The following is a 27,979-nucleotide window of genomic DNA, read 5'->3' on the forward strand; positions in this document are numbered from 1 at the left end:
TTTTTTATAGTTAGGGGTACTTACCTGAAATCCAGTTCTCTGGGTTCATTTCTCCTGGGAAAAGGAAGGCTTGTTTCTGTAAAATAGAAGGGTAACATAAAAGGATCAATTCCTTGAGTAAAGCTTTCAGAGTAAAAAACAGAGCTTAAGCAAACAAAGTGAATTAGTTAATACACTTATCTGATAATCTCTGTTGCTGATGTTGCCTGGAGAAGCAAAACACATTTGTAGTTGAGTATACAATCCCTAGGTAATTTAAGGAAACAAAGTCATTGTCAATAGAACATTTCATGTTAGAACAGCACTGTACATACATACAGTGCAATGTAAACACCTTTTTCCACTTTACAATTTTGGTGCAATATTAACATCTTTTGCACTATATTGCATTTTAATACAGCTGTTTTTCAAATCTGGGTTAAGAAAAAATAGTTAACATATATATTTATTGTTTTCATGGTTTAAAATTTTAGCTGTATTTATTAACAAGTTTTAAATTTTTAACAAATGTTGTGCCATAAACCACCTAAATTTGGAGTTTGAGTCTGAAATGGCTTTATTACTCTTAAAGAATTAAAACATCTGAGGAAACACTGACAATCTTAAATTGCATAAAATATAACATTCACAATCTATTCTTTCCTTAAATTTTCTTTGTAAATTCCTTAAGTGGTGCAGGTTTAACATGGGAGCCCATACACTGCGATTCATTACCACCTTTAGGGACCCTTTTACTAAGCCGCATAGGTGCCTACGTGCGTCCAATGCACACCATTTTGAAACTACCGCCCGACTACTTCACAGCCCGGGCGATAATTCCATTTTATATGGGTGTCCAATACATGCCCTGGAAAATATTTTTTATTTTCCAACACGCGGCTCTAACCAGGTGGTAATCGGCAGTGTATGCTTGCTGACAATTACTGCCCGGTTAACATGTGAGACCTTACCGCTGTGAATGGGTGGCAGTAAGGTCTCAGACCCAAAATGGACACGTGCCTATTTTTATTTTACCACACGTCCATTTTCAGCCAAAAAAGAGGCCTTTTTTACACACATGCTGAAAAATGGATCTGCGCACAATTAGTTACAATGAAATGTGATTTTTATCACCTAAACAGGCACAAAATGAACACCATGAGGCTCATTTTCAAAAGAGAAAATGGCATAAAGTAGCATGAAACACAGATTTGAGCCAATTTCCTCTGCAGTGCATCCAAATCATAAGAAGGCATGTTGGCCTTGGATGTTTTTCTGTCATAATGGACCAAAGCAAAAATATCCTGGGCTAAAAGTTAGACATTTTGTTTTAGACCTGTTTCAATCATGCCTAAGTCACAAAAAGGTGCCCTAAATGACGAGATGACCACTGGAGAGATTAAGGCATGACCTCCCCTTACACCCCCATACCAGCCTCTATGACAGCTTCAGATGTTATGGCCAATCCTATTAGAGCAGCAAGCAGGCCCCTGGAGTTGCCTTATGGTCAGTGCAGTAGACTGTAGAGAAGGGGGACCTAGGCCTATATCCAATTCTAGCTAGTACATGAGGTGGAAAGTGTGAGACCTCCAAAACCCACCAAAAACCTACTGTACCTACATATAGGTGACAACTGCAGGCATAAGGGATATTGTAGTGGTGTACAGTTGGGTACAGTAGGTTTTTTTGTGGTTTTTAGAGGGCTCACCATACAATATAAGACAATATAAGGGCGTAACGGTGAGATGTGTACCTGAAACCTTTTATGTGAAGTCCACTGCAGTACCTCCTAGGGAGCCCCACTGCTCTACTGGAATGTCTGTGTGGCCAGTCTACAAAGAATGCTGCCCCATCCATCCCCAAATTTTGTTTTTCTGTGTTTTTCCCTTGGACCTTATTTTTCCTAAAAAATAAAAGATAGATGCACTGATGCAAAATATCTAGCAAATGGCCATTTTCAAAATAAAAAGTTGGATGTTTTTCTGGTTTGAAAATGGCCATGTACACTACTGGATTTTTATACATTTTCTGCAAAACATACAAAATTGGATTTAGAAGTCATATCAAAAGTGCCCCTCCACACAATGATATTGATGAAATAGCAACATTGATTTATATACTACTTCTGTGTGCCACTGTCATGTGAGGTCAAGCTGAAACAAATATGACTTTCAGATATTGATCCTCATCTTCATGGTAACCATAGTTGACTGGCTAGCTAAATTCTTGGGGTGAGAAGAGGGCACCCTTCCAAATCTAGATCTCCACGTTCAGTCTGAGAACTTGCTGCTGAAAACTATTGGCTGTCACAGGAAAACATCTTGGATTGAATTGTGTGCTGACACGTTCCCCCAGATTCTATATAGTGTGACTTGAGTTGCACGCACAATTCAGGGTGTATTCTGTATTGCGTGTGCAACTTAATCATCTTAACAATCCAATCAGTGCCAATAATTGCCAATTAACAGGCAACTATTGACACTAATTGGCTTTAATTAGAATGTATGCGCACAACTTGCTAAGCATATTCTATAAAGTGATGCATGTAAATTCAAATGCACGCTTCCAAAAAGGGGGCATGGCCATGGGCGTGGAATGGATGGATCGTGGGCATTACTAAAAATTATGTGCACTGTTATAGAATACATCCACTCCGTGCCTAACTTAGTCGCTGGCATTTACACCAAGTTAATATAACTTTTTGCAGGACAAGATGGGGGAAGGGAATATCTGTCAGCTCTGGTCTGCAGTGTGTCTGCACAAATCTTTTCTATACTTTGAATAACAGATCTATATTTCTTCTTTAGTTATTCAAACCCAGTCTCTCATTTAATGTACCAAGCCAGGCAGTTTTAGCTTTTACACTTTAGAGAGGGTGTCAGCACATGTTCTTTCTCAGACTGACACCAGGGATGCTTCAATTAGTGCAATTTTTGTCAGTAATTCTCACTTGGTCTGCTATAGAAAGAGCTAAGTCTTTTTAGAATTATTTCACCTACTGTGTATTTGCAAGCCTTTGTCACCAAAATCTTGTCAGTAGAATCTACTGAAATGTAGTATTTTACACTGACTGAGATAAGCACTGTATTAGACAAGGATTTTTACTAACCTCTGGTCAGTAAAATCCACCAAATTATTCCAAAGTTGGGTTTTTTTCTTCTTACTGTCCAGGTCGGTACCAAGTGCTACTGTTCAGTCCAAACACTGTCCAGTGTTACCGACCAGTATGACCTCCCCAAGTAGAAAACTTTACCACTAGACTCTCAGTTCTTAAGCAAATCTTATTTATTGCAATTCTCCCAGTACACAAAGAGAATCCAATCTACAATTCAGCTGCCTGTAAGAACTGTGCCTGTTGCAATATGGAGTCCATATGCAGCCACCTCCAAGAAGGGATTTGCTCTAAGGAAAGAGCCTAAAGGAGACAGAGCTCTGTGAGAGAGCAAGGAAAACCTTGGTGAAAAGATCTTCGGGGAAGTGAGTATCCAGAGGAGAGAGAGAGTATCTTGAGGAGAGAGAGAGAGAGAGAGAGAGAGAGTATCTCAAGGAGAGAGAGGTAAAAATCTTGATGAAACCACAGTGAAACTAAGAAAGGTCAGCTGTCAGAAAAGCTGCTAGAATATGGCATGCAACAAGGCACAGACTGATCCTCCCACCACCGCGCAGCGCGCTACAGGCATTTAAAAGAAGTCTGGAGCCCGCCTCCGCAGGGCTTCTATTTGTCCAGTTGGCCCAATAGAAGTCACCATGGGAAAACCACCCAACCCATGGGAAAACCACCTAACTCACGACTGCAGTGATAAAAACCGCCCAATGTCCCGCGACCCACGACTTTTAAAAAAAACATGGTGGGTCACGGGAAGCCCACCCAATTCCGAGGGAAAACAATGGGAATTGTCAACTGCAGGGCAAAGAAAGAAGGCTGGCCTTAGCTCAGAGCTAACAACCAATAGAAATGCGCTCACAGCACACTGCGACTGTAGACAGGGGGGAAGGGAAGCCCCAGTAAACAGTGTTGTCCATATAAATAATAATCCTATTAAATATACACAACAATGCCCTTTGCCCCCATGAATATGGGAGCAGAACACTAGGATTCTTTTTTTTTTTTTTTAGTGTAAATGGCAGGTAGGTGAGGGGAAAGGTAATATGGGTAGAAGTGGAGTACTGGAGTAAGAGACAGGTCTGTAGAGTGAGGCTGAGCAGAGTTGTTCAATCTGTCTACTACATCTGTTGACCTCCCTGCAGTTTTAAAAGTCATCACTGACTTGTTTCTGTTGCTTACTCTGGAATATAAATATGAAATATCCCAGCTGTGATAAACATTGATTTCAATGTCCTCTTGTCAATGTTCATTGCTTGGTCTGTGCCAGTTTTATTGAAATGTTCATGAGGAGCTGTTAATGCTAAGGCTTCTGTTGACAGTTTTCCATCAATCTGTGCTGTTAGTTGTTGAAACGCTTCACTGAAATCATTTTTTCTTTCTCCCTTCAGCACTGTCTCTCCCAGAAGTGCCTCTGTTACAGTAGCCTCTCATGCATGGATCATGCTATATCACATTGGCAGAGTATATCTTCAGTTGCATTTAACATTGAAATATAGTAAAAACCCATCTCTCTCTTCATGGATTATTCTGAGGCACTGACGTTTTACATACTCAGTAGACTGCTTCACTCTTATTTCTGTATCATTGACATGTAAATCTTCATGTCACATTTGCTGGTACTGTTGCATGTTTGCATTTTCTACACTGTCTCTCACCAAAGCCATTTGTTATAGATATTCATCCGCTTCTGCTGAGGTCATTTATCATTCCTTCTGCTGAATATTGTGTTCACTGATGTACTGTATGTTGCATAGCAATATCTGTGGTACTACTTTACGTCATCTGCATACTTACAAATAATGTGTTAATTTTCTTTTTCCAACAAGCCTGATCCTCCATGGTACAGATTATAGGCTATGGGCTTTAATGTGCCATGTAACTCTTACAGTGAACATACTCCAAAGTGAAATCCCAAACATTCAAAAATATTCCCTAATCTTAGCTGATCATCTACGGTAACTACTATAGTCTATGGACTTCAATATGTCATGAAACTCCCATGTCAGCTTCTTTGCTTGCTCTCAGAAGCTCTTGACTTGTCTGTCTCTGTATAGCATAGACCTAAACCTCTCAGTTTTAATCTGTCAGGAGTATATTTCACGCTGGGACCCTTGACAGTAACATTTAATCCAGGGTGTATTTCTAATGGCAATGAGTTTACCTCTTCCAGCTTGTCTGCATTTCCTCCAGCACAGATATTTAAAGGAGTCACTTCTATAAATTTGCACCTATAGTTACACACAATGAGAAAAAATAGCAGTTAGGTGGGTAAGCTTCTATAAAGGCCCTTGTAACTGGTTTGGTGCATAAGTGATAGAGGGCATGCTAATGGGAAGAGCATAGGTGAGGGAGCCAATTGACCATATGTACCTTACGGAATTGTATAATTTATGCACGCTCTTGCTGCACTAAAGCAGCAACAGTTACACCATGTTTATGGCAAGCAAAACTGGTAGTGTGCTATATTTTTGATGTGCCAATGGTGGCTTACACTAGTAGTCTATAATGGAGTCTTGATTCCACGATCCCGTTTTAGAATTCTTACTCAATGTGCACCAATGGGCCATCAATGTGGATCAATGGGCATTCAGCTTTATTTATTTATTATTTAAGTTTTTATTAGGATTTATTTACTGCCTTTTTGAAGGAATTCACTCAAGGCGGTGTACAGCAAGGATAAATCAGATATAAGCAATAGACAATTACAGCAGTAAAAATATTCAAACAACAATGCAAACTATGGCAAAGTATGCTACAATGTCAACACAATGAGCAATAAATCACTTTAATAGACAGTATAGGGTATAAGCAAAGATGGAACATATAGATAGATAAGATAGAGTAACAGGAGTAAGACAATAAGGTACTAATTTAAAGAAAGTTACAAATGAGGTCAGAAAAATGTGATGTCCTTTGGAGAGGGTGTAGTTAGCGATACTCTTTGGGAGGACCTTAGTGACCTTGGAGGAGTGTAGAGGGAGATCCTATTCTTCAAGTACTCTGGGCCATTTCCTTTAAGGGCCTTGAAGATCAGACATAGAGTTATAAATTTGGCTCTGTGTTGTACTGGTAGCCAGTGAAGGTTTTGCAAAACTGGTGTGATGTGGTCCCTTCACTTACAATCTTCTATTAATCTTGCTGCAGCATTCTGAATCAATTAGAGCTGTTGCAGACCCTCTGTAGTCAGACCAATACAGAGTGCATTATAGTAGACCAGTCTTGATGTTATCATAGCTTACACAATGGAGACAAGACTTGCCTTCTCAATGTAAGGAGACAGGTAGTGTAGTTGTCGCAAGTGATAGAGGCTGCTCTTGAAGGTTGCTTAGATTTGGGGGATCAGAGTAAGTGTTGAATTTAGCTATATTCCAAGGTTCCTGACTTGTGATTGAGGGGGAGTTCATATTTCCCAAAAGAAATTTTGATGTCAGCTATGAGCCCACTTCTGTTAGCAACCCAAAGAAGCTTGGTTTTACTTGGGTTCGGGCACAGTTTGTTGATTTTAGCCCATTCTTGAATTGATGTTAGACAGGTAGTCAGTTTATTCACGGCTATAGGTAAGTCAGGTTCAGTGGGTATGAGTAGCTGCACATCATCTGCATAAATGTAGAACTGAGTGTCCATCGACCGAATCATCTTGGCTAGTGGCTTGAGGTAGATATTGAACAGAATAGGTTAGTGTTTTCTCAAGTCCGGTCCTGGAGTACCCCTTGCCAGTCAGGTTTTCAGGATATCCACAATGAATATGCATGAAAGAGATTTTCATATAATGGAGGCAGTGCATGCAAATCAAGTTCATGCATATTCATTGTTGAGTTCCTGAAAACCTAACTGGCAAGAGATACTCCAGGACTGGACTTGGGAAACACTGAAATAGGTAACAGTATCAATCCTTGTGGTACCCCACAGGTCAGTGAACAATATAGGCTGTTGCCTATCTGATAGATAGAATCTGAACCAGGCAAGTACTGTTCCTCTGATACTTGTTTCTTCCGGTTGTGCTAGCATGGTATCATGATCCACAATGGCAAAAGCTGCTAAGAAATTTACTAACATCGAGGCAAATGCCCTGTCTCAGTTTCTTTGAAGATCATCTAGTAGGAATACAAGGATTGCTTCTGTTCCATAACCGGGTCTGAATCCAGATTGACATGGATTTATTGAATTGCCTACCCCCTAATGACCAGATGAATGCTTCCCTATGGTTTATAATTAGGACCTTCCACAGCACATTGCTTTCCTGTCATCTTTCCAAAACTTTCAGTTCCTTAATTCTTTAATAAAATCTATCAAAACGAAAAGAGTAGTTGACCAGCAAGGCACCTCCAATAACAACAGGAAGACGAAGCTACAGTGGAAAAACTTTATTCTTAAAATGCCCAACATGGCACCGTGTGTCAGTCAAGTGCCTGCCTCAAGGGATTAAAGTGAGCAAAATGATAGTAAATAAATAAATTAATAAATAAAAACTATGATGTAAAAATGCATATATGCATAAATATGAGCGAGCAAATATGCACGTGTATGTCCATATGATTAATAAAGATTTAATACATGAAACTACAAAAATACATAACTATAAAGACAAAATGTACATATAGTAAATATGGCACATAAAGTATAGCCTACAACTGTGTGACATAGAAAGAAAGAACCACCATGTTATTAAACAGAAAACATGTTTGTGTTATCATAAATACCATAAATATAAATGAAATAAAATTAATTCAATAATATAAAAGTGTATTCATGTAATCATAAAAAAGCAATAGAAATCCAAAAAACCCCGCACCTTGATATGAATATACAGACTTGGGATTTTTAAGCACTTGCTGTCTGTAATGGGGAAAAGGGTATACGTAAAATGGAATATGCAGTGGCGTACCAAGGGGGGGGGGTGGGGGCGGTCGGCCCCAGGTGCACGCCACTGGGGGGGTGCCACGGCGCACGCCTGTCAGCTGAGTTCGCTGACTTCGCTAACTTCGCTGCAGCTCCCTCTGCCCCGGAACAGGTTACTTCCTGTTCCAGCCGGGTCAGAAGGAGCTGCAGCGAAGTTAGCGAAGTCAGCGAACTCAGCTGACAGGCGCGCGCCGCGGCACCCCCCCCCCCAGCGGCGTGCACCCGGGGGTGTGTCATTTCGCCGGGGGGGAGCCGCGCTGCACCCGGGGGGGGGGGGGCGCATCGGCGATCCGCTCCGGGTGTCATGCTGGCTAGGATCGCCACTGGGAATATGAACAAGTAAGCAGAACAAGGAAGTGCTAAAGAGAAAAGCCAAAAAACAAAAAAAGCCATTAAACCCCCAAAAAGGGCATTGAAGCCAAATAAAATGCTGAATACCAGAGAGGGAGAAAAAGGAATACTGATCCGTGAAAAGAGGCACAACGTGGCAGCATGTGAGGAGACACGAAAAAAATAACACTAAAAAGAGGTGTAGAAGTGGCGTCCAGAGCTCTGGTGAGGAGCGGCAGTAGGAGCGGTTGTGAAATGGGAGTCGACACTCGGATTATGAAGGACCATTTCGTGTTTGACTGTGAGGAGCAGAGCATTAAACCCAGTGTACATCGTACAGGATACTTACAACCAGGATTGCTTCATAAAAACCCTTTGACCCCTGATGCAGGCGTTGTGCACCGAAACACGGCCCATGTCGGGTCATCAACACAAGATTGTTGTTCAAGCTACATTATTAAAAGGATTTGTGTCCCTATTTTGAAGGCTCTTAGTGCTTTCTTTTTGCTGTTTTGGACTTTGTCTTGTACTTTGTCATGTACTTCGTACTCTCTGTGTGCTCCCAGATTCAGTAAATGACACTCAAATTTAGGTGCCAGGAAAAATCTACACTAAGCGCTATTCTCTAAAGTGCTTTCCAGGCTGAGCGCACTTCATAGAATAGTGCTTAGGGTGGATTCCACGCTCAGCTTTGGGCATGAGGATTTATGCCTGCTGACACCTAGTGTAAATCCTACCATGCAAATTGGGCATGCAAACACTGCACCACTGAGCTGCCTATGCCTCTCCCACGGTCATGCCCCATTTTGCACACAAGCCACCAGATTCTGTGCCAGAATCCAAGTATATTCTAAAACAACACACGTAACGTAATTGGCTTAACAAACCAAATAGCATTTTTAACAGCACATAACAAGCAATACTGAGCACTAATTGACAATAATTAGAATTTACACGCATAACTCATTAACCAGCTCATTTTCGAAAGTGATTGCCGGCCATCTTCCGACACAAATTGGAAACCACTCACTAGAGACCCAAGCTAAATCCACCATACAGAAAATGTTTCTCTCAATGTGGAAACTCAAACGCGTGAGACCATTCTTCCCGAGGGAAATATTTCTCAACCCTGATACAGTCAATGGTACTAAGCCACGCAGACTACTGCAATGGAATCTATGCGGGGTGCAAAGAACAAATTATAAAGAAACTTCAGACCGCCCAAAACAAAGCAGCTAGGCTTATAGTTGGAAAAACGCGTTTTGACAGTGCCAAACCACTCTGAGAAAAACTGCACTGGCTTCCAATTAAGGAACGTATTGCTTTCAAAATCTGCATGACAGTTCACAAAATTATCTATGGCGAAGCACTGGGGTACATGACAGACCTCATCGACCTACCAACCAGAAACACCATTAAATCAGCATGATCATACCTAACCCTCCACTACCCAAGCATCAAAGGACTCAAATACAAATCCACTTATGCATCTAGCTTTTCCTACTTAAGCGCACAACTATGGAACACACTACCAAAAGTAGTAAAAACTACAATTGACCACCCAAATTTCCTGAAAGTACTAAAGACAGACCTGTTCAGAAAAGCATACCCCACCGACCCAACATAAAAAAACCTGGATACCTGCAACACAACGTAACCAAAGACCGTAATGGACATATCCTAACTCTTCCTCTCCCTCTCTAAGTTCCCCCAATTGTATTTACCATGCATGTAACCCATTCTACCACAATTTCACCTTGTATTGTTCATACCTGTATTTGTTCAAACCGGAATCGGCTAACACCATTTACAGTACTATGTAAGCCACATTGAGCCTGCAAAAAGGTGGGAAAATGTGGGATACAAATGTAATAAATAAATAAATAAATAAATAAAGTTCGTCAAAAATCAAGCGTGCAAATTTAGGCCCGTTCCCAGTTTGAGTGTGCAATTTAATAGAATATTGGGCCAATTAGTGCCAATAATTGGATTAACAAGCAATTATTGGCACTAATTAGACTTAATTGGGACCAGCATACATAAAGTTGGGCAGGGGATCCACGCCTAAAACATATGTGCAGCCTAAAAAGGGGGTGTGGAAATAGGAGGGTCATGAGGGTTTCAGGGTGGAACAGGGGCGTGGTTTTGAATTACGAGCACAATTACAGAATAATGGTGCTCCACGTGTAAATTTAGGCACAGGCATTTGCACCACATTTTCATTGGTGCAAATTACCAAGCCTAAATTTATGTGCAACTCTTCTTAAGTGTGTATTCTATAAACCATGCCAAACTTTAGGCGCGGCCTATAGAATACCGTTTAAGTAGGTATTACTTGGTGCCGGTTTTCTAAGCGCCATATATAGAATCTAGCCTATAAGGTTTATGTCACATTCTACGTTCCTAATCCATAGATCTTAAAATCCTCACAAATACACTTTTATTTAGTTGTGTAATACTAGACAAAGAAGAACACTGGTTTGACTTGAAGTAAAAGCTTTGTCAAGTCCCCATGGGTTTCTGGCTGAGCTCATGTCAGAACTGTTTAAAATTCTCTGTTCTTCTGGGCTTTTTAGTTACCTAAATGCTTTCTCTTCCTGTAATTTCATTCTGGTCACAGTAGAGACTCCGCTCATGAAATTGACGTACCAGGTTCATTAACCGATGTGCTAGATGTTTCTGTAGTTCATTATGCTGGTTCAGAGGCTAATGTGATATCCTGAGGACAGTTTTCAGTTTAATTTCTTCTGTAAATATTCTGTTAACTAACAGCGTGGAGTTTCTAACCCCATTCTGAGTTTTATAAAATACCTCTCATTGTCAGAAAAGCAGGATTCCATTATCTCTAGTTCGTGTTAAGTGATTTTCTTTGATATTGATATCATTTCTAATGCAATATTGTAGATTGAATAAATTGTGCATTTGATTTAATATGTTCAAGTTTCTAAGTTTGTTTAATATTTGAATTATTGCCGAAAGATAAATACCATATCGGTGATTTACATTATTAAATATATGAACAGAAAAAGAAGTTAGAACACAAAATATAAACATTTCAAATAAAAGGAAATAGAATAGAATTAAGGCTTAAAGGAGACCTTATTTTATGTTGTGACTTTGATTATTTCACCCCAATTGGGAGATGAAAATATCTCTGACTCGATATGCTATGTCCTGCATCTGTTGCACTAAGAATCATATCAAATATAGAAAATGTTATATAGACTTTGCCACAAATACTTTTCATAGCCTATGCAGTCAATATGCATTGTGCAATAAATGTGTAAATCTCAAAACAAACAACCCCAGCGCTTGCCAAGTATTTCTTTCTTTCTTTCACACTTTTATTGCAAATCAATTCTTCTAAAGTTAACAGACCAGCCAACATGGGCCATGTTTCGGAACTGCTTCAGGGACGGTCGTCAGGCCATAACTTTCTCAAACCTGGTCTGCATTGCAATCGTTCGTACTGTTAATTCAATATGGGCCCTATTTACTAAGGTGCAAATAGCACACACTGTCAGCAGACAGTGTGCATATGCTAATTCCCATCTCACCTGCTGAACACAGGATGGGGCACCTTTCTTTAAATTAGTCACCTGATTTTTTAACTCCTCTTGCTATCTTACCATTCTAAATGTTCCATCTTTGCCTATACCCTACGCTGTCTATTAAAATGTTCTACTATGTACTGTATTGACATTGTAAGTAGTTTACTATGCCATACTTTGTATTGTTATTTGAATATTTTTACTGCTGTAATTGTCTATTGCTCATGCTTGATCTTACTGTACACCACCTTGAGTGAATTCCTTCAAAAAGGCAGTAAATAAATCTTAATAAATAAATAGGCTCAATAGACAGCATTAAGGGGGGAATCCTATATATGGCAACTAAAGTTGATTAACAAGCCAATCGGCGCCAATAATTGGCCGATAACAAGTAATTATCAGCACTAATTGGCACCAATTAGAACTTGTGTGCAACTCTCTACGCATATTCTGTAAAGTGGTGCACGTAAGTTCTAATGCATGGCACTCAAAAGGGGGTGTGGCCATGGGAGGGCATGGGCAGGTTTTGGGCACACCTAAAAATTACACGCGCTGCTATAGAGTACACCCAATCCGCATCTAAGTTAGGCATGGGCATTTACACTAGGTTTTATTTGACTTAAATGGTTGCACCTAAACTAGTCTCTGGAATGGCGCTACATGTATTCTGTAAACCACGTCTAACTTTAGGTGAGGTTTATATAATAGCGCTAAGCCTGTTTTTTTTCCCCCGTGCAGATATTTTTGGCGCCATATATAGAATTCCCCCTAGCTGCCTCCATGTTATCTGCAATGTGGCAATTCTGTAAAGAACGCCGAAAGTCAGGCACAAAGATGCAGCATGCTGAGCACGAATTCTATAACCATCTGGGCACCCAGATTCCATTGTAGAATTGTAGTGTATGTTGGCATTTATGCATGAACAGTTAGGTGTGTCCACTTACACCATGTCAAGAGCAGGTGTACAGGCATGTGCCTAAGTGCAGCAGTTTAGCACGTAACTAACAGTGTTTTATAAGTTACGTACATAATTGTTGGACACACCCATGCCCCACCTCCTGTGAATGCCCACTTGCATTTATGCACTGAGCGAGTTGAGTGCTAAAGTCATAGCACCCAGCTAGAACGTACACGCATAACAGTAAAAGTCACGAGCACTAGTTGGGCGCTAACCGTTAAACTGCTAGTGTTCTACAACTTAAGTGCACATATTATGGAGGAGTAGCCTAATGTTTAATGCAGTGGCCTGAGACCAAGGGATTGAGGTCCAATTCCCACTACTGCTCCCTGTGACCCTGGGCAAGTCACCTAACCCTCCATTGCCTCAAGGTACAAAAAACAAAACAAAACATGTTGTGAACCCACTAGGGACAAAACAAATTACCTGTATATCAGAGGCGTAGCTAGACCTGGATAGTGAGGGGGGGGGCCTAAACCCAAAATGGAGGGGGTGCCATTTTGCCCTATCTCCCGACCACAACCCCACATACCTGGACTGGTGGGGGGTCCACAAGCCCCTCCAGCAGGAGACTTCCTGTGGTAATATTCTGTGCTGCGCTGCCTGCCCTGATTTCCTGCTCCAGCGCGCTTGCTGGGTTTTAGTGAAATTGAGCAAGGCGAAGCTTGCACATGCTCGATTTCATTAAAAACTAGCACGCGCACAGGGGAGGGGGAAGCAGGGCAGGCAGTTCAGCGGTGAATATTGCTGCCAGAAAGCTTCTGCTGGCAAGGCTTGGGGACCCCCGACAGCCAAACTAGCAAACTTTGGGGGCCGGAACCCAAATTGGGGGGGGCCAATTCCCCAAGGTCCCTGATTGACTATGCCACTGCTGTATATATAATGGGCCAGAGTCAGTAAATAGCACAGAAGTATTAGCACTTAGCGCTATTCTATAAAGGATGCTTCCGGCTGAGCAGCTTTTTATAGAATTAAGTACAAATCCTTCCACGCATCCAATTTTTCCTTTTTAGTTGGCCAGCTTTGGAATGCTCTACCAAGATCTATCCGTACCATTAACGGCCTTCTGCCCTTCAGAAAAGCATTGAAGACCCATCTCTTCAAGATAGCCTACCCTAACGATCCAACCTAACCAAAACTTGCCCATACGATTCTTATTGACAATAGTTGTACTTGACCATGTTCCCCATTATCCTTTCTACTACCCCATATCCATTCCTTTCCATCTTTCTATGCCTACGTCCCAACGCTCTTTTCCTTCTGAACCTAATTCCTCCTATGTTAACTTACTTTCCGTTAACCCCATTAGTTTTGCGTTTACCACAAACTGTATATTCTTCTTACGACTTTGTAATTATTTATATTGTTACTGTGTAAGCCTCATTGAGCCTGCCATGTGTGGGAAAGCGTGGGGTACAAATGTAATAAATAAATAAATAGTACATAACATCGATTCCTGCGCCCATCTTTGGGGACAAGGACTTATTGCTGAAACAAGTTGTAAATCCTGGCGTGCAATTTGGGCACAAATCCCCGTATTCTATAACACTGCACTCAAATTCTCAGAATGCCCCAACCCACCCATGCCTGTGCCCACTTTTGCATATTATGGGATTTGGGTAGCCAGTCTTATAGAATAGTATGCATGTAGAGGCACACACACAATTTTTAATAGGAACCAATTAACATTACTAATTAATTGTGGTCTACAATTATTGCTTGTTAATGACTTGTTAACCAATTAAATTGTGCGTGCACTCAGGATTGCATCCGAATTTGGGCGACCTTTATAGAATCCGGGGCAATGTGTAAACTGCTTTGATTGTACCGTAGAAAAGCAGTATATCAAGTCACTTCCTCTTCCCCTTTCCCTAACTTATAGAATAAAGGGGTAAGTACATTATCTCTGCATTAACTATATAGGAAGGTGTTAGGAACGCCCCCAACAGTTAATGGAAAGGCTTTGCAATTACCATGTGTTGATTTTTTTGCACAATCACTGTTCCCGCTGCATTGCTGCCAGTCGGAGGAGGTGCATCAATATTGTGTTTTCAGTTGCCAGGGACAGGCAGGTTCCCTGGAGTCCTGCAGAGCTTGCTTGTCCCTCACTATTGGAAATGTGATAGCGAAGCAGCACCCCCAACTGGCAGGATTGTTGATGGAGGATTTCCGCTCAGATTAAAGAGATCAGTGCAATTAACTCCTTACCCTTACTCACTTGTTCAGTACCCATGTATTATCATTCCCACCTTAGTAATTCCCTTATCTCTTATTTGTCTTGTTTGTCTGTCCTAATTAGTTTGTAAGCTCTGACAAGCAGGGACTGTCTATGTCCAGTGTACAGCGCTACGTACGTCTAGTAGCGCTATAGAAATTATAAGTAGTAGTAGTAATATGCAGTAACTGCAAGCCTTCCTGCACTTTAGCAACTAGGATTATCACTCTAATCTAGAACAAGCATTTTTGCACCTTGATTTCCTGACTTTCTTAAATTAGGGAGTAGCTCATTTAGATGGGCATGCCAAAATATTACATACTAATTTTTTTCTCAGCAATGACATTACAATATGCATGAGGTACATTTGTGTATATTACCTCCACTGAATGCAAATATATATCATGTATGTTTTTGGTGGGTATCTTGATAATGTGTTCAGTGCTGCGTACATCTAGAAGTGCTATAGAAATGATTAGTAGTAGTAGTATTAAAACACTCCTGTTTGTGGCTTTTGAGGACTCTTATTTCTGTTCATAACTGAGCTAACCAGGAACAAAAAAAAATGTTAGTTATGTTGCAGTTTTAACTCAGTACTAATAAGACCAGGAAGTGATAAACAACTTCTCCTGTGCGCCTTCAATCCCGAAGCCACACAGCAGAGAGTTGCTAAATTGTCTCCGAGTGTTTTAAGATTCTGCAGTTCTATTACACCAATAAAGACTTCAATGAGAATACACAGTGCCTACAATTAATCCAGTTTTGTGGCAAAAACTATAACAAGAATGGGATAATGATAAGAAAAATTGAGCCATTCTTGTTACAATCTCAAATTTACAATCTCACCAACCTTCTCACCTGCGATATGCTGCTGATGTGTCAAATTAACAGCTGCCAGTTAATGAAAAGCTTTCTCAGTCTCTAGACTCAGCACAGCTGCTAATTTGCAAAAAATATATAATAGCAGGAAATAAAAGGGGCTGAAAACTGTTCACTGGCTGTACATTAAAGCACAACTCCAAACATCCAGTTTTCCTCATCTCATCTAGCATTGTGTAGAGGTTGCTCTTCCTTGAACTGTATGCGCATTTCACTAAATAGAGTTATTGTATGTGTCTAATTTGTAGAAGGGCTTTATTATACTCTGGGATGTGAGCTGCTATTTCCATAGCAAGGATGTTTTTGTTTGCTGATGTTTGTTGCATAGCTCACAAATCTTATCCAGCTGAAATATGGCAGTCAGCGTTATTTTAAATGGCGGATATCATTTAATTATATGTCCTTTTACATGTAGCTGCTGCAGCTGCAGACATGGCGTATCATCATATCAGACCTCCAATTGGATATTCCATTCCAAAACCAATATCTTCCTTATTGATGAGAGGGTGGAATGCATCTCCTGAAGTAAGTGCTATCTGACACGCAGTGTCTATAATTTAGTTAAGTTCTATCACTGTTGAGCACTTTTCCATCGAACCTGAGCATGAGTCCTTCACCTACAGTCCTGCCATTGGGACTGTGTGTGTTTGGGGGGGGGGGGGGGGTTCTGTTTCACTATCACATTTTCAATAGTGAGTGACAGGCAAGCTCTACAGGACTCCAGACAACCTGCCTGTCCCTACAGATTGAGAACACAATATTGAATCACCACCCCCTACTGGTAGCAATGCAATTGGAGGACTCCCTCTCAGCTTAGAGGGAACAGTACTGATGAGATCTGTGAGATTCAGTGCAAGACATAGGAAGGCACAATTTTCAAGTCAAATGATCGATGACAATTGACTTATTGATACAGCTGAAAAACGTTGACCTGCTCCTGTGTCTACACTGTGGAGGGAATTGTATAAATAGGTGCCTCTTTTTAGGTGCCCCAATGATTCACGGTGAGAGCCTGATATCTGGATGCTCATATTCCATTATAGAATACTAGTGTAACCCAGTATCAACATGGCTTACATGCAGTTACGATCTACAACCTCAAGAATACCAGTTTATTGACATATATAAAAGTACAAATATAAAAACATCCAAAACCTTATACATAAATGAGTGATGGTTCAAGGCATGACAGGACTCAACACAGCCGTGTTTCAGCCCAAAAGGCCTGTGTTGAGAGTCAAAATGTCTAAGGATGATATAGAAATAATGTGGACACCAAACTCTTTATAAGTAGTACCTCAATATGTACACAATGTGCAAGCTGTGTCAGACTTTTTGACTCCTGATGCAGGCCTCTTGGGCAGAAACACGGCTGTGTCGAGTCCTGCCATGCCATGGACCACCACTCACTTATGTGCAATATTTTTATACTTGTACTTTTGTATATAGCTATGTGTCTTTCTAAAATAGCATCACAATGCCAGTCAAAACAATGCTAAACTGTGACCATGTGAAGGATGTACATGGTTGAGTGTTTTATAACTTACGTGCATACTTTATGCTTGCATTCTCACCAAACTCTTCTACTCGAACATGTGTACCCTTGTCATATAAAGTGCATAGCACCTCATCACTGCACATCTTTTACATGTGAGGTAATTTCAAAAGAGGCCTTTTAATCACCTATGAAAGGATTTCATGCAAAATATAATTTATAAAGGTTTTTTTAACTTAGACGCGCTAGTGTTTTTAGCACTCGCTAAAAATAGGCGTGCGCTAAATGCTAAAGACGCCAGAGTATTCCTATAGCGTTTAGTGTGTACCTATTTTTAATAAGCATTAAAAACGCCAGTGTACCCAAGTAAAAGACCCCCTAAATTAGCCCCATAGATTACACATGCACATTTACACCAACTTCGAAGGAAGTGTAAATTTGAGTGTAGGCGTTAGCATGCTAACAGAGCTGGATCAGAAAATCTATTTTATAAAGGCACATAAGTGTCCATGGGGCTCAATTTCGAATCAGAAAAACGTCCAAAAAGTGGCACAAAGCAAGATTTGGACGGGGTTTTTTTCTCAAAACTTCAAAATCGCTATTTTCAAAACCCATTTTAAGATATTTTTCTATGCAGTTCATCTGAAGTGCATTGAAATCACAAGGAATGTGGTTAATACACTTTTTTTTTACCTGGGGGGTGGTCCCAGAGAGTTGGAGCTGGCATCTGGTGTTCCCACGGGTGGGGGTTGAGGTGATCATGCTTCTGCCACAAGTGCTTCTATTCTGGGCCTCCCTGAAGTGGAGGCTGGAGCAGTCAGGAAAGCCCCTGGTGGTGTTGGGCCCTGGTATAATCTGAAAATTGCTGTGCAGGCATAAGCAGTGCATGCATTATGCAGTGAAGTCATTGGTGACTTCATGCGCGCATGCGCATCAAATCTTAAGGGTCCATTTTCGACGGAGGCCCAGGAGCACTGAACAATCAATATTTTAATTAATTTATTGTGGGGAACACTAGTTCTGACCCTCAAAGGGTCTGTTTTGTGTGAAATTTAAAGCACAATGTGATTTGTGCAACTGCGCAATTATGCACGTGCAAATAACATGCAAATGGCGCAGTTTCAATTAAAAATCAACTGCAAAGTTTGTTGGGAAGTGAGAGGGCCAGAAAAAGCCCCTTAGTGACTCTTAATGGCGTGAAAATTCACGCATGCATGCTGGGGTATATGAAGACCTGCACTGACACCCGCAACTTTAAATAAATATTTAAGGGTGTCTTTTACTAAAGCCTTAGTAAAAGACCCCCTTAATGATTTTAAATGTGTCTGTAAAGCTACAAAGTAGAGAATTTAGGTGTGCAGAACCAGCAAATATGTGCTATGACTTTATTTAAGCCCTATTTGTATGTAAAACACTGAGGGCCCTGTTACTAAGGCGTGCTAGCGTTTTTAGCGTGTGTTAAGCATTAGCATGCGCTAACCATGTAGATGTTCATAATATTCCTATGGGTATCTACATGGTTAGTGAGCACTAATTTTTAGCATGTGCTAAAAATGTTAGTGCGCCTTAGTAAACAGGGCCCTAAGGGGGTCTTTTACTAAAGATTAGCTTGAGTTATTTGCAGCAGGACCCATTTTATTCCTATGAGCCCTGCTGCAGATAACTTGAGCTAATCTTTAGTAAAAGACCCCCTAAGTTTTTTTAAGTATTCTTTTTTGGGATTCCTGGGGTTTAAAGAAATGTATATTTTTACATAAAACAAAGTAGGGCATTGCTCTGATTTGATTTATATTGTTAAAAATAAAAAAGCGAGAGTTTTAAAGGCTATTTTTAATATTAATTAGAGAAATAGAATGTTCAGAAGTGTTTGTGTGGATGTAAGCAGAGCTCTGATTGGCTGCACAGATCTCAGATGGAACTTGTGTCTAAGGGGAATCTCTGGGGAGAAAACAGTTGGACTGGGAAGAAGAAGGAGGTTGTTGTCTGTGTGACCGGTGTGAGGAAATTTGAACAAAAATAAATTTAAAACTTATAGGGAGAAAGGAACAAAGAAAGTTAAATTTGTGTTTAAGGAAAGTGTTTAGTAAGGAAAGTGTGGTTCTTTCCTGAACTTAAAAAGTTTTTCTCAAAGGCTGAGAGTAAACTCTTGAATAAATTTTTAAATATTTAAAAGAGGTTACTTATAATTTCCTCTGAATGAAAAGTAAGATAATATAATTCTGTAGTCTCAGAGGAGTTAAATGAAATCTGAGAAGTTTGTCAGTGTGAGAGAAATAATGGACTGACATTTTAAACTAGAGAAGTCAAGTCCATATATAAACATTAACGCCCCTGTTTACTAAGCCACACTAGTGGCTGCCGTGTGCTATTGGGTAATGGCGACACTTTGAATGGGTTGCATCGGTACTGCCGTGCAGCTTAGTAGACAGGGGAGTAAAAGTATTTCAGGATTCTGATTCAATGAAGAAGAATCTGTTTCATATAAAGTTTAGTATAGATTCTCTGAAGAAAATGTAATGCCTGTTTAAAGAACTTCAGGTACTTGGAATTTGACTCAAATTAAAGAAAGTTGAAATTTCTAATTTACTTTAAAATCACTTTAGAGAAAAGGTAATAAAGTAATTCATACAAATAAAAAAATGCATTCTAAGGTAAGGTCATTTATAAGTCAGAAAATTACAGTTTCTGTCTGAAATTGGATTAGTGATCTGAGCAAATACAATATCCTTCGCTAAAAATACAAATACTGTTGACAAATTATTTTCCTATTGTAATAATCTGAGGAAAATATTATTTACCAGTTTACTGGTTAAACATTAGTGAAGATTGAATGTGATCAGTGTGATAAATGAATGTGGAGAAGAAATTCTCTGAAGAATCCAGCTCCAAAAGATGGATAGATTAGAATAGGGACTATAAGTAAAGGAAAGGAAGGGAAATATATTTTGGAAAGCTGGTTTTCCACAGTACAGGAATACAGACTTCTGACAGGTAATCAATAGAAATAAAACAAAATAAAACACGGAAAAGAAAATAAGATGATACCTTTTTTATTGCACATAACTTAATACATTTCTTGATTAGATTTCGAAGGTGCTAGAGATTTAGTTTACATAGACACCATATGAAAAATGCTAGTACCAATCAGGATGTCACCTCTGTGGGGCAGCACTTCACAAAACCAGAACACTGTACCAGTGATTTCATGGTAAGAATCCTGAAAGGGAACTTTAAAACAATACAGGAACATAAGACCTTTGAAGTCAGAATGATTAAATATTTTGACACCCACCAGACAGGACTTAACAAAGATCTGTGTTTTCTAGCCCATTACAAACCATAAAATTGTACTGCTTTGTCATCCTCCTATCTCCATGCATATCTCCCTATCCCTCATCCACCCAATTCTTCATGTCTCTCACCTATCCACCCCCATCCTGTTAGACTGTCAGTGAAATGCTTTGATGTTTCAATTATATATACTGTCATCTATCAGCATTTGCTTATTTCCGATCTGACGAAGAAGGGCAACCTTCAAAAACTAATCAAGAAATGTATTATGTCCAATAAAAAAGGTATCATCTTATTTTCTTTTCCATGTTTTATTTTGTTTTATTTCTATTGATTACCTTTAAAAGTGGACTAATACGGCTACCACACCTCTCTACTCAAGGCTTCTGACAAGAACACAGAGTTGCTGGTGGGCAATTTTCAAACTGCCCTTTACCTGGAACAAATAGCATTTGGAAATTACCCTCCCTGGTTAGCTATTTGGGTCCAGCACTAAATATCAGCTGACTGGCACAGAGTGTAACGTCCTCCCCTCACTCCCACCCTCACTTATGGGCTGATGATCAGAAGCAAACGCAGGTGCTAGAGGCTATTAGTGCCATACTAGCGCCTGCGTTTGCTACCACCCCATGATCTGAGCCCCTTAGAGTGTGAAACAACGGCTTGTGGGCTCTGAATGCAACTAGCATGCAAATGCATGCAAAACAGGGCTCTTAGCTCAAGTAGCGTGCATTTGCATCCTAAATGTACTCCTCCCCAATGATCAGCAAGCAGCACTCCAACAATGCCGCTCTGTCCGCGGCAAACCCTATGACAGCTCGGAGCTGGCATTAGGGTTTGCAGACCATTGGGGAGGAATGGTGAGCCCTGTCCAGCAAGCATTTGCACACTAGCAGGCCCCCCATTCCCCCCAGTGCTGCAGCTCCCCCCCCCCCTCACAGGAGCACCGGTGGGTCTCCAGCCCCCTAACCCCCCTAGCATCCCCTCAAATAGAGCCCTGGTGGCCCAGTGGGCTTTGAATCACCCCCCCCCCCCCCCCCACCGACCTGGTGGTCTAGCGGCCCTCTTCCGCACCCCCAACCTTTGTTGGGGGAAGGAGATGGACTCCCTCCTCTTCCATCGGCGCCATCTCAAAAATGGCAGTGCCCAGTGCATCCTGGGAAGCGCTGGTCGGGGCTTCTCACCATAAAAGGGAGTTTCTCGTGCTCAGGCACAATTCTCCTGCACTTTACCCTATGATCCAGGGGCGTAGCTACTATGGGGCCACGGGGGCCTGGGCCCACCATAGATTTGGCCCTGGAACCCCCTGCCGATGACCCTCTCAACCCCCCCTCCCGCCGTCAACCTGCCGTCAACCCGCCGTACAAGGCTTAGTTCTGTTTCTGTGAGTCTGATGTCTGACGTCAGACTCAGAAACAAAATGAAGAAAGAAGACTTCGGCTGGTGGGGGTTGGGGTCCCCCGCCAGCAAAGGTAGCAGACGGCGACGGTGGGTTGGCGGCGGGTTGGTGGCAGGAGAGGGGGTTGAGAGGGTCATCGGCAGGGGGGTCAAAGTTGTTGGTGTCGGCAATGGCGGAGCAGGCAGGCGGGGGGGTGTCGGCAGTGGTGCCGGGGGGGGGGGGTTGGCGGCGCCGGGGGGGGGGCTAAAATGTGCCTCCTCACCTCGGCTCTGGACCCCCCTCCCACCGAAGTCTGGCTACACCCCTGCTATGATCAGAGATAAGCACGTATAAATGTGCATGCTATTATCTCTGATCATAGGAGCAGTAAAGCCCTGCGCTGTTCCAGCGCTATTTTTAGAGTGCTGTTTGGAATAGCATGGGGCTTTCAACCATCTGCCCAATAATGTTTGAAAGTGAAGACAGATATTCAGCTTGCTGCCCAATGCATAACTTTGAATGGATGAGGTATTTATTTGAGGTTTTGCATATTTTTAGATGATTTCTCCATTTGGGTAAATCTGTGGAAAACACATAGATAGCTTTACAAGGATGTCTTATCCTCTTAAATTTAAACCTGCTATTTATACATTCATATTTGACCAGATAACATTTATACCCAGCCTCGAAACGCCTCTAAACCTGCGTCCACCAAAACAGATAACTTTACAGTGTTCAGCAGCTTAAACAGCCAAAAATTAAATGTTCCCTGTCTGAATTTTTTTTAAAGCCACTTATTAAGTCAGCAAGCACTGCCAACCATGCATGTAGCTCTGACCATCAGCCTTGCGATGTCCAGTTATGAATTTTTTCTAGGATTGTTCTAGGAGGGGTACTCTTGGAGTGATCGTGATTGTTGAGTTTAATTATTGATATGTCAGGGAAGGTAGAAGCCAAAGTGTTGAAAATTAATCAAAAGGACTACAAGGCTAGTAAGGATAACCTAGAGTACCTAATATTCTTACACCATCCCAGAATGCACCTGCCGCACTCAAGGACAGGATACTGAAGACTGCCTCGTTAATGACTAAAGCTTTTCATTTTCTGAATTGCTAAATCCAGCAAGGATAGAGTTCACAGCAGCCGTCATTATCCAAGGCATTATGTACTCCTGCATGTTGAAATGGGGAAAAAAAACCTAAAAATCTGAAAGGCACATACAAAATTATAATGTGCAGCCCCAAAAGGTGCATTTTACAAATGCTACCTGATCATGAGCTATATTTGCATTTGAAAATCTGAGGCTATAAAGAACAGAAGTTATAGTAAGTCCTTTATTTATAATTTCTACATGCAAAAAGCATCGTGTTACGGTAGGCTGCAGCCCACAAGCTCTTTATTTCTTTCCTTGGAGATTCTCAAAAGATAGCATCTGAGATCTCCACCAAGTGGTCAGAAGCAAGATAGCAGGCAGCCACCTGCAGAGAATCCCTCAGGCTAAAGCTATCATCAAATTTATTTTCATTAGACAGTCGGTTGGTATTGCGACTTTCATTGCTCCAACAGACCAGGAATCATAAGGATCCTGTTCAAACTGGTGATTTAATAGCTACAGTTTCAGGAAAGATTATAAGAGAAAGAACATCCAAACAAGACAATGTGCAAGCACAACTCTTTTTTATTAATATCTGAGGAAGGAAATGTAAGCCCTCCTTCTCAACAAAGGGAATACCATCAATATATAGTCCATGGCATTTACGTTCACATTGCCTAGTAATAAATTTGAGTCCCTCTTCTGGCCAATTAATTCATCTCTATTTTATCTTTCTGTCATTCATATTCTAGACTTTTTTGTTTGGCTGCTCTAGCAAAGCAAGACATATCTTCTTCTCCTGGTTGCCTTCTCTGGAGATGACAATAGGCTCATGGAGAGCAGTACCTGTATTATTCAGGGCCCGGAATTTTGTGCTTCAGTCAGCTATGTATTCCTTTATGTTCATCGACTCGTGGAGATCGTCTCCCAAAACCATGAGCTTGGAATTGTCAGTCAGACCAAAGTTGTTATTAGCCCATTTCAATCCTGCAATGACGCCAAACGATTATTATTGTAGTTGTTTTCTTGCCCGTTGTGTTCTACCTCTAGAGGTAATGAATTAGCGTCCTGAACTGGTAGTATCTGCTGGGTTTTGGAGAAGAGTTCTCAGCGCCATTTATTCTGCTAGGAATTGTGTCATATTTTCTGCTGCAGAACTAATGTCTTTTAACTCGCTCAGTGTGGATGGTTCTTCACTCTCTTCTAATGAGATTTCACTTACATGTTGGGTGCTGTTAATTTCATCAGGTTGATTGATTTTAACTTCTTGCTTATCAAGCAGATTACCCTCATGTACCTGCATGCTAATGTTCATTGGGGATTCTGTGTCCGTGTATGACAGCAGATTTGTAGTTTCAGGGAAGTTGCTGCTATCATCCTTAACAGTATTGGAATCCGGTAATTTCTCTCTTTCATTTTCTTGATCCATACAACTTTGCAGTATTTCAGCTACTGTGCTGCCTGAAGAGACCCGAATGTCTTGGTCTGGTCTTTTTGACATCTCTTCTTCTTCGTTATCACTGGACAGCTTTTCACTTGTTTTCCTTACAGTTGATTTCCTGTCCACTCTAGCATCATCGGCTCTGTGCAGTTGATACACACTTTCGCATTCTCCTTCACTTTTTACTTCTAGAGGCTCCTTGATTTCACTATAGGAAAATGTAATGTCAGTGTACTTTTCAGGTTCTATGGTGTTGTTACTTGGCAGTGAGTTTGTGTCTTCTGAAGGAATGATGACTCCTAACACAGGTTCAGGTACTTTGGTAACTCTAGAAGAATCTATCATAAAGTCCTCAAGAGTTGCAGGTTCTTTACTTGCAGATTTTTCCATCTTTTCTGTCACAGTTGTATTCAAACTCTCCAATTCGCAGTATTCAGTTTCCTCAAGACTTCTTTGTGCTTCATCTTTTGCAAGTTGGTAGGAATCAAAATCTACTCCTACCCAGTCTATGGGGCAATCATTCTGAATAGAACTGGAGTCTTTCGTAATATCATCCATCTCTGAATTTTGATCTATTCTGACATAGATGTTCCCTGTTGGGTTTTGTTCAGTTGTAGCATCAGGACATGGTGATTTGCTGTTATGTTTCACAATTTTATCTAAAGTTAGCAGGGAATCATCAGATGGAAGAGTACTAGGTGCATCATTTTTCATCTTGCCAGTGATGGAGAGTTGAGCTGAATTGTTTCTAGTCTTTGTAATTATGGAAGGTACAGTAGATGGATAAACCATATCAGTATTCTTATTTGATGTTTCCTGTATGGAGGCATATGACACAGAATTAACTTTTCTTTGGTTGCTGGAGTACAAAGGTATCTTTTTTGACTGCTTTGGAATGTTATTGTGTTTTTTCAGCTTCTCCACTGATGGACCTGTTTCCCCTGGATGAATCCTTATCTTTTTGAAAGGATGTAAATTTATTTTCACATTTAAAAATCTCTCCTCTTTACTTATGGCCTTGCTCTTTTTGTAGATTTCTGTAGGCATTAAAGGTATCCCTCCCTCAACATTTTCTTCTGCTTCATTACTGTTATCTTTCAGAGTCTTCTTGAGGCCCCTTTGATTTTTTTTATGCAATTGTTTCTTATGAAAACCTTTACCATATGAATCATTCAGTACCATGTCCGCATGGTTTCTTGAATCAGGTATATAGAAACTAACAGTCTTTGGTACCAGAGTTTTCTTAGAGCTTGGTAATATCTGTATGCTATCATCACTGGGGAAGTTATTCTTTCTTCTTCTGTTGTTAACCTTGGTTTGTTGTCTCTCACACTTAAAATTTTTCTTTTGTTTCTCTTTCTTTTGTGTTTTAAAGCCCTGCAATTTGTCAGAATGCACATATTTACAGATAAGGAAGTTATCTAGTTGCAAAGAATTGCTGTTGCTGTCTTCCAGAGGGACTCTTTGATCTTCAAGTTTTGGTCTGTGTTTACTCACTATCTTCTGCACAAGATGTTCCCTTGAATCCACTGTTTTGTTAGCAGCTAGTGGTAGTAAATGATCATGTGTTTGCCTGTGATATTTTAAGTTGTTTGATCTTGTTTTTGAGATTGGTTGGCAAGATTCATATGCTGAATTGCTTGCAAGTTCCTCAGCTGCCAGAACACAGACAGGGTTTGTACATCTTCTGTGAGGTCTGTTATCTCTGAGGCCTGTTGAATGTAAAAGTTGGCATTTAGCATACTATTGCATTTAATTCATTCTTTGCTTAAAAAGCAGGTGGGAGGGGGGCTCTGATTACAGGTCCCTGCGCTGGAACCTTAATAGGTTCACCCAGATCTATAGGATGCTACTTGTAGTCAGGACCCACAATCCCCATCTAACCTGCGGCCTGCAAAGCCCAGCCTCTCCATTCCTCACCTCACCAACAATTTTGTGTCAGTCAACCAAGCTGGCCACTTAGGGAGTAATTCTATAAGGAGTCACCAGCTTTTAGGCAGCAGGAGCACATGTCATTTATGTGTGTATATGACCACTTACACAGATACGTGACCTCTTATAGAACACCAACTAACAAAAAAGTACGTACCATGTTTTGATAGTATGCACTTTGTCAGTGGGCATGCAAATCAGCATAGTTTGGGTGGTGCATGGGCAGATAGCGAAAATAAATGTATAAATTATGGGGTCGATATTCAAAGCAATTTAAATGGGTAAAAGAGCATCCTGCCCATTGGAATCGTTTGTGCCTGCTGAGCCACTGAGAATTCTGCAGCACATAATCAGACAGTGCCACTGAACATTGGCACTCACCAGCCATGTACAAAGTGGGCAGGTCAGGGGCAGTACAGGGGTCAGAACTGGGGAGGAGCTGGGAGCTATGTGGGTGCTGGCACCCAGTGCCGTAGCGAGGGTGACTGCCACCCGGGGCAGTTCGCCACTGCACACACACCCCCCCCCCCTGGTGCAGCATGGCACCCCCCCTCGGCACCTCAACCCCCCCCCCCTCGGCGCATCAGCCAAGCCCCCCCTCCGAGTGCATTCTTGCCTGCCGTGTGCACGCCGCTGGGGGGGTGTCGATTCCACTGGTTCCCTGCTCCCTCTGCCCCGGAACAGAAAGTAACCTTTTCCAGGTCAAAGGGAGCAGGGAACCAGCGGAGCTGACACCCCCCCAGTGGCGTGCACCCTGGGTGGACTGCCCCGCCCTTGCTACGCCACTGCTGGCACCCACATAGCTAACCAAGCATGTAGGACTGCATAATATGCTGTTCTAATTTTGCCCAGTTAGCTATTTGGGTACTGGCACTGAATACCGGCCAGCACCCGCATAACTTCTGGGACTGGCCAGCACAGGGTATGATGTCCTCCCCTCCCTAAACCCCCAGCAAGGTCCCATCCCCCCACCCCTGATAGATAAGCAACCCCCTGAGAAGTAACCCCTTCCCTCCTATCCCCTAAGTAAACAACTCCCTCCCTCTCAACTCCCCTCCCCAAGAAGCAGCCACCACTCCACTCCCCTAGTTAGAATAGACCTCCCCCAAGGCCTACCTAAATGATATTGTGGTCTAGTGAGGCGATGGAGCCAAGAGCAAACCCCACTCGTTTCTGCCGCTAGCAGCTCCGTGCTACAAATGGCTGCTGTAACCTCTTAATGCTTTTTTCCATGAATGAAACTTTAATATACAGAGATATAATGGCCAAATAAAGAATTTGAACTGGGCTCTAGGTTTTTACTTTTGACTTTGTTTACTTTTCACTTAGTAGTTTACTTGGCTATGTTTTTATTTATTTATTTTAAATTTAAAAAGGCTTTATTAGCATTCCCTCTGCAGCTAATCCAACCTTAAGTAGCATCTATCATCAG

General features: G+C 41.3%; 1 protein-coding gene across 1 annotated transcript in view; it reads left to right on the forward strand.

Moving 5' to 3' along the window:
• LOC115471773 (serine/threonine-protein kinase TNNI3K) overlaps nt 1–27,979 on the forward strand; it is a 262,913-nt gene that overhangs the window by 154,971 nt on the left and 79,963 nt on the right. Inside the window, exon 21 of the mRNA XM_030205595.1 lies at nt 16,333–16,442. Within this exon, the coding sequence (XP_030061455.1) occupies nt 16,333–16,442 (110 nt within the window). The remainder of the gene's footprint in view (nt 1–16,332; nt 16,443–27,979) is intronic.

The sequence above is a fragment of the Microcaecilia unicolor genome, chromosome 6 (genome assembly GCF_901765095.1).
Source record: "Microcaecilia unicolor chromosome 6, aMicUni1.1, whole genome shotgun sequence".
NCBI classification, from domain to species: domain Eukaryota; kingdom Metazoa; phylum Chordata; class Amphibia; order Gymnophiona; family Siphonopidae; genus Microcaecilia; species Microcaecilia unicolor.